At 39.6% G+C, this 8390-nt stretch overlaps 1 protein-coding gene across 3 annotated transcripts in view; it reads right to left on the reverse strand.

Moving 5' to 3' along the window:
- Nucleotides 1–5743, reverse strand: part of LOC105482252 (UBX domain protein 2B) — a 40470-nt gene extending 34727 nt beyond the window's left edge. For all 3 annotated transcript variants that reach the window (XR_003018130.2, XM_011742277.2, XM_024792947.2), the window contains exons 1-2: nucleotides 5603–5743; nucleotides 142–245 (exon numbers count right to left, since the gene is read on the reverse strand). Coding sequence is in view for 2 of the 3 variants with exons in the window: in XM_011742277.2 (XP_011740579.1) it covers nucleotides 142–245; nucleotides 5603–5686 (188 nt within the window). In the remaining variant the exon portion in view is untranslated. The remainder of the gene's footprint in view (nucleotides 1–141; nucleotides 246–5602) is intronic.
- Nucleotides 5744–8390: the final 2647 nt, after the last annotated feature.

Here is an 8390-nt window from a genome sequence, read left to right on the forward strand (position 1 = left end):
TCCAAATTTGCCTTGCCCTTGGAATAATTTTTAAAAATTACTGAAGAAACCTTGAAAAAGGCCATTTAAAACAATTTGAAGTTAGTAAAATTTTAGAAAGAATTGTAATTTCTTTTTACAACAAAACAAAATAAAACTTACCGTTGAGGTGGTGTCCGTGGGCTCTTGAAGACTGCAGCTTTAGGTCTGTTAGACTTGGAAGATTTGCACTTCACTTCATCTTCATACAATTCTGCCAAGGCCAACTACATAATAACAGGCTTGTTACAAAGTATAACACTAGGAATAACCTCTTAACTACAACTAGAAGTTATGTATAGAACATTAACTTAAAATTGAGTGGTAAAGGCTTTTCATGAGAAAAGCTGCTGCTTCAGATGATTCCTTTCTGAGATAAACTTACCGCATCTCATTTTATGGAACTAACCAAAACGCCACGTCTATTAGAATAACTTTAAGTTATAATAATTACTTGATTATTTTCAGTTAACTATTCAACAGTGTCAAAATCTGTTTTAGGTAACAAACCATTTTCAAATTTAAACCTAAAATTCATGTGCAATTCTTTTAAGAATTCCTGAAGATGTTCACACTAATGTCAGCTTCTTTCATCAGATCTCATAAAATAGTTTCATTCAGCTATTCAAGTTTTCAAACTCCAAGCACATAAAACAACTTCAGAAGTATTCTATTTAAAAGTCTACCAAACATATATATTTCAACCTGTTTAGGAAAACAAGTTTCTGAACAATACAAGACCATAAATTGTATATGGTTTATATACCATTTAGAAAGTAATATTACCAAATTATACATTCTAGATATTGGCTGGATAGTTTATTTCAAAATGAAATAAAACTATATTTGTTCTTGAAATGGAATTTTAAAAAGTAGTAAAATATTTCAGTATTGTATAGAATTTTTTCTGACTTTTGACATCTTTGGATAACTCAACAACGTTCCTTAATGATCCTGTGGCTATTCAATTATAATTGGCATTACCATAATCTCTGGGTTGTTTTTAAAAAAAAACCCAAAACAAAAACAAAATAGATTAAAATGCTCCTTTTAGACACATAAATGATATTAAAACTACCTCCAAGAAGAACAGGGCATTGGGGCAACATTAATTCTTTAAAAATTATCTTAGTCAACTTTTAAAATATACACAAATAAAACAAAATGAAAGACTTCTAATTTTTTTCCCCCTACCCTCTCACATTCAGTAACATTCATATTTGTACCAGATTTGCTAGAAATCTGAATCATAAAAGTGTTTGGTAATCTAAAAGGACTGAATTTAAATCCTAACTTAGGCACTTACTGTGTGATCTTGGGCAAATTATTTAATTTCTCTCAGCCTTAGTTACCACATCTTCAAATGTCTATAAAAAAATCACCACAGAGTCATTTGAAGGATTAAATAATGTATGGAAAGCACATTCACATGCTTTGTGAATATCTTCTAGTGATGGAAGAATAATATCTTATAAGAATAAGATATTATTCTTAAGTGTTTGGCAATGATTTTATCAGTATTTCCTTTTCCCCAAGATTTTTGTTTCTTCCCACAGTGTTGTATCTCCTTATGGTCCTTTATTACCCCATCCCCTCCAAAAACACAAAACAAAAAACAAACAAATGACAGAGGAGAGACAGACAGACATGCACATACAAAGTCTGATGACTAGGGACAAAACTTTTCAGAAATTTTACCTCCCTGAAATTTCTTTAAAGTAATACTATTTTATGGATTTCCTTCTGAGTTGATTATGTCAGCTGTATGAATTACTTTTATGATACTCCTACTCTCATCAATGAAAATGTCATCTGTATTTCAAAGGCCCATTTCAGCTCTCCTTCACAAAACCTTTTCTAATTTTCTTAATGTCTTTTTTCAAATACTCATGGCACGTGAAACCCCAGTGACATTCATATTAAGCATTATGTTGTCATTACTTGTGTACTTTTGCTGTTTTATTTCCCCAAGTAGATTTTAAGTTTCTCAAATTGTTTCTAATATTGTATCTAAAAGGCAACAAATTCACGTTGAATTATATAAAGAACATAGTATAAACGAATCAGAAATAGATATAGACAGATTGATTTTAAATTGGGGTTATATTTGCTATATGTTTTTTGCTTTAACAAGATTTAAATAAATACTTTCAATCAAATAACAATTTTCTTTGGTGACATAAATTAAAAAAGCAAAAATGCCTCTGACCCCATGGAATGTGGAACACACATTAACAAAAGAGGAATATGAGGAAAATGATATTGAAGAGTCTACCTGGCTGAAAGATCCTACTTATTAATGGTACATCATTAAAAACTTAGAAAATGAGTGGTATTTAGAGGCAGTTGATGCCATATGGCATCATATGGCATAAGTTCATTAGTAAATACTACAAAGAAATTTAATTTATATTATTTAACATAGCAGATGATACTACATCAAAAGAGGAAATGATAATTTAAATTGATAAATATTAATTGAAGTACTGGTCAAAACTAACACAATAAAATCTCAAAACATTATTAAGAAAATGTTTCAATAATATGCAGAGGATAAACTATGTAAGTAAAGTATTGATAATTTTTCCTCCAGAATTTGAAATGTGAAGAACTTGAAACCTGAAAGCAAAGGAATTGGGTAAGAAAATCAAGTATACAGCATTAAAAGTACTGGAATTCTCAGCCTTAGAGTAACCAATTCTAGAAGCCGTAATAAATGATTATTATACAGACACCTGGGACCTTGTAGGAAATACATATACTTAAACCCTACTCTAGAACCAGTGAATCACACTCTGGGGTAGGGCCCAGCAATCTTTGACAAGCCTTCCCAGGTCATAGATGCACACTAGAGAATCAACAATACAGAATAATGATATTCAATAGGATTAGGGTCCTTGTGGCAACAGTTATCAGGCATTTTAATTCTTCGCCTTTATAGTGCCCACTATTGAGTCCATCCTAACAAATCCAAATCCTAACCCTGGTAATACTGAAGTTATCCCTGTTCTCACTTCCTACCTGTCCAACCTATACAGAAACACATAATATGTGGAGCAAAACTGGGACAGAGTATACAACTAAATACCTTAATGAACTTGTGTGTGGATGGGCTGAGGGACACCAGAAGAGAAAGCAATTCAGAAATACTATTGAACACTGATGAGGTTTTGGGCTTAGTTTTGCCACTAACAATCCCACCCCTAACTTTCCCACTGACCGTTTCCTTATTTGAGGTGGATGAAGGGAGCTATGAAAATCTACTCTGATATGCAAAAAAGAGTTCCAAGTCTGCAGTTTGTAACTTGGGGGCTCCCAAGGCTGGGAAGCCTTTTGGGAAGCAACTATGTAGCTTTTCTCTGGTGGTACCTGGAACACTCCCTCCTGATTTAGATACTGAGAAACCCTACACTGCATGGGGCTAAGATACACTTACTTAGGGGTAATTCTGCTTGTTCCAATTAGTAATATGTTGCCCCTTTACTCACTCTGAAAGACTCTTACAGCAAGCTGTTAGAGAAGTAAGAAATATCTACTGAAAGCTGCACCAACTGGGTAACTCTTAAGATAAGCATGTCTAGATTAAACATAACAAGATAATCTATAAATAATCAATATCCAAGATACCATTTGGGAAGAACATTATTTCTTTTAAACTTTTGATACATACTTTATTTCTTGATATGTCATCCCTTTGGCTGTTTTCAAGTTTCTTTGCAAGTTCTTCACATTCATATTAAGTTCTAAAGGAAAGATTATCAATACTTAGATACTGTACTTGATACACCAAATCACATTCATAAAGAAATCAGTTATCTTCCTACTGTCCTAACCTACCAGAAGTAGACAGGAGATGAAAAAAAAAAAATCCCCATCATAACTTAGGGTGGAAATGAAGGCATTCTCACAATTAGCAACATCTACCAGAGTATCTCCAAACATTAATCATACTTTGATCCACTGGATTAAGTCTGCAAATAATTTGCCAAGAATCAGGTGGTCATTAACCAAGCTATTCTCACTTTTCATATAAAAAGAAGAAATGGATTTAAATTAGGGAAAGGACATTAAGTTACATACTGCATTAACTTTAATGATATTAGAAGTGACTAGCCAGGGAAAGTTACAGCATCTTTCTCCTTTGAGGAAAAAGGAACCAAATATTTGCCCAGCAACAACTTGACCAGGATAATGTAGGAATTTTGCATAGGCCCTTTACAACACTATTTAATCCTTACACCACCACCAGCACCCCGACCCTCCTCAGTTTACAAATGAAGACATATGAGGATCAGACAGGTTAAGACTTTTCTTCTAAGTTCACAAAACTACTAAGTAGCAGGACTAAGAGGCAAACCAAAATTGGTGGGACTACTAACTCTATGCTGCCTCTCAGTGATGTGGGTTTATAATAGGAAAGATGAGGTACACAATAGCCTCCTAACTCTTGATACTGTTTACTACTACTGAACCAACTATGTGAGCTGGAGCTATCCTACATTGAGTTCACCTTCTAAACTTACACTGATCTCTGCAGTCTCCAAATTCTTCGCTTTATGCACTGCTTATTTTGGCACCCAGTCATACTCCATCTTAAAATGTTATGCTAAATGTATTCATATCCTATTTCTCCGAAGAAAACTGTAGGTTTCCAAAAGGTAGAAATGTCTTTTACACTTACATACCCATCAACAGAGCTCAACACCGACTAAGGATTTGATGTCCTTATTTCCACATGCCCAAAGCTCAGCAGTATGTTACAATGGATGGTGGTTTGTTCACATTAGAATGAAGTGTGGTTGTAAAGTAATACAGTAAAACTGTTCTACCAAAATTCTCCTTAGTATCTCCTTACTAATATTTACTTGTTAAATTTTTATCAATAATCTTATAATGAGACACAAAAAAGCCGAAAATGAGAAAAGCGGCGTTAGTATCTGATAACACGGGATTTGGTGCACTAGTATTTAGCTAACTAATACTAGTGTCCTACACGACATTACGAAGTTTTATTTCCCTGTTTCTTGTGTGCAATGTTTTAAAGACCACAGCTTAAACAACTAGGCTGTATGGGCATAGCGTGCATCGCTTTCCTTAAGCCCTTTAAAAGAAAAAGCCACCTAATAAAATGGAACCATTTTTATATTTAAGTAAGCAAGTCAGAAATAGCATCCAAGACAAAAAAGAACAAATTACGTATCATTACTGTTCAGGTGATTGCCCACTTCCCTGCGGCCACAGCAACCTTTCCTCTGGAGTAAGTCTCAAGAAGAAAGCATCAACCCGTGAACCAACCAACTGACCTCGCAAAATGTCATTCTAAACGAATAGCTATTTTTACATCGTACTTGGGGTGGAAGGGAGACGAAGCACCAGCGCTGGAGGCTCGGGCACTTGTGTCCGCTACCATCACAGTGCTAAGCGCCGACCTCGGGAGACCGGGCGCCGGAGTCACGATTCCATCCCCAGACTGGGTCAGGGAAAGGCTCCGCCGAGGCCAGAGGCGGCCTCCGACTCGCACCCGCCCGCGCCATCACCAGCCCGCATCCACCGCAGCGCTCCCTCCACGAGCTGCTCGCCTCACCTGCAAATCCCGCGCGCTCGGAGGCCGCGGTCCGGAAGACCTCCTTTCTTTCTCGCTGGGGTCAGGGCCGCCGCCCTCCGCCATCTTCCGCTGGCTAGCGGCGCCCGCTGCGGACGCACCTCCCGCAACTTCCGGAGCTGGTTGCCTGGCAACCGCCGGAGGGGCGGAGACGTGCAAGGTGCGTGCGCGTCCCCGCTACCCGAACCCGCGCCCCCATTTCCGGTGCTGACCCACCCGTCGGGTTTCCCTTTTTCCATTAAAGTAAGTTGGATCGGGGAATTTCTCCGCAGGGAAACATCTATTAAGTTTTGCGTTGCTCCTGCTACCCACCTAAAGGCACTGTAGGCCGCCCTAGAGGTTTGCGTAGACTCGCAAGTTCATTTAGCTCAACAATGAAAACATCCTCTAGATTTTTCATTTGATGAAAAATTGCAACCTCTCCTTCTAGTCTTGGTCAGATTCTCTCATCTTTCGTATCAAGGATTGGATGGTACATCGTCACCACAGCGTGAATTGGCATTGAGAGTGAAAAACACTGTAAAAAGTGCCTGGAATAATTTGTTAAAAAGCAGAACTCTGCCGGGCGCGGTGGCTCATGCCTGTAATCCCAGTACTTTGGGAGGCCGAGGCGGACGAGGTCAGGAGATCGAGACCATCCTGGCCAACGTGGTGAAATCCCGTCACTACTGAAAACAAAAAAAAAACAAAAAAAAAACGGAAATTAGCTGGGCGTGGCGGCGCATGCCTGTAGTCCCAGCTACTTGGGAGGCAGAGGCAGGAGAATCGCTTGAACCAGGGAGTCGGAGGCTGCAGTGAGCGGAGATCGCGCCACTGCACTCCATCCTGGCGACAGTGGGAGACTCCGTCTCAAAAAAAAAAAAACAGAACTCGGGACTATTAAGCCCTCCTCATTCAACTGAGATTGATTTACACTCCGGTCTTCTTATCCTAGGCACTTACTTTTTTTTTTTTTTTTTGAGACAGAGTCTCGCTCTGTCGCCCAGACTGGAGTGCAGTGGCGTGATTTCGGCTCAATGAAGCCTCCACCTCCCGGGTTCAAGCAATTCTCCTGCCTCAGCCGCCCGAGTAGCTGGGACTACAGGCGTGCGCCGCCACTCCCGGCTAATTTTTGTATTTTTAGTAAAGACCGGGTTTCACCATGTTGGCCAGTATGGTCTTGATCTCCTGACCTCATGATCTGTCCACTTCGGCCTCCCAAAGTGCTGGGATTACAGGCTTGAGCCACCGCGCCCCGCCTCCTAGGCACTTTTATGCCCAAGGGATGCAAAAGTAAAAAGAAACAGTCCCAGTGATTATGAAACTCAGTCAAGGGGGGAAAAGAGAAATGTAAACGGGTAAGATGCAGCGTGCAGTAGAGCTTTGCTGGGAGAGTTACAAAGGAAATGTGAGCCACGTGAGGGGGTATACTCGGTTGGTGTCCGCTGTGTGCACCATGCTAGGTGCTGGAGTTGACAGCTTGCCACCCGAGCTTTGGCATACTGATCGTTTTGATATATAAAGGCATTTGAGGCTGGGCGCGGTGGCTGACGCCTGTAATCCTAGCTTTTTGGGAGGCCGAGGCAGACGGATCACTTGAAGTCAGGAGTTCCAGACCAGCCTGGCCAACGTGGTGAAACCCTGTCTTTACTAAAAATACAAAAATTAGCCTGGAGTGGTGGTGCGTGCCTGTAGTCCCAGCTACTTGGGACGCTGAGACAGGAGAATCGCTTGAACCCGGGAAGCGGAGGTTGCAGTGAGCAGAGATGCACCGTTGCACTTCAACCTGGGTATCGCAGAGAGACTCCATCTTGAAAAAACAAAACAAAACAAAACAGGCATTTGATAAACAGCAGGTGCAAGAAGAGCACTGTGACCTTTTCTTCCTGAGAGCAGGAAAAGAAACTACCATGTGATAGATGCCCTCTCTATACCAAGAGGAAAGATACTCATCACCAGACAAGGGGAGTGGAGGCGGAGAGACATCTGTACAGATATTGTTAAACTAACCGGTATCTCCCTAGATACTCTTCCACGATTGCCTCTCTTTGTTCAACCCAGGATATAAGCACTTAGGCCTAGCCACTTCTTTGGGTCTTTATTTTCCTGTGTGGACACCCACTTATATGTAAAGTTTTATTAAATAAAATTTGTATGCTTTTTCCCTGTTAATTTGTTTTGTGTCCGTTTCATTCTTGGACCCAGCTGGAGACTCTGAGAAAGTAAAGGAGAAATTTTTCTCCCCCTAGCTGTGCATTCCCTGTGTAATTTCATTTATCCCTCTACTAGGTAGTTATATTATCTTGTTATACCTGAGGAAACCAGATGATAAAGACTAACTTCACCCTGTAGTAAATGGCAGTGCCAGGCATCAAACTCTTTTAGCACCTAATACTCTTCTAGCACCACATTCTGCCCTAGAAATCTCTGGCTCTTTAGCAAGAAATACCTCATAGAGCCAAAGACGTTTTAGCTGAGTTTTGAAGGAAAGTACTTCCAGTAGAAGTATTGGACCAGAAAGAATCTTGGTAAAGGCAAAGATATTTACAAAGGCACTGAAATTTGAAATATTATATTCATGTCAGCAAACTACTATATGGTTGCAACTTAGAAATGACAAAAGATGGTTATGGAATGGTGGGGAGGAGACAGATCTAGACTGGAGGCTTGAGACAGATTCTGAAAGATCTTGCCTTAGGTTGGGGATGGAATCCTGTGAACCAGTGATTCTCTAACATTCTTGTACTTTAGGATCACTTCTTCTCTCCCGTCTCCAGGTACTCAGATTTAT

This window comes from Macaca nemestrina, chromosome 8 (genome assembly GCF_043159975.1).
Source record: "Macaca nemestrina isolate mMacNem1 chromosome 8, mMacNem.hap1, whole genome shotgun sequence".
Lineage (NCBI taxonomy): Eukaryota > Metazoa > Chordata > Mammalia > Primates > Cercopithecidae > Macaca > Macaca nemestrina.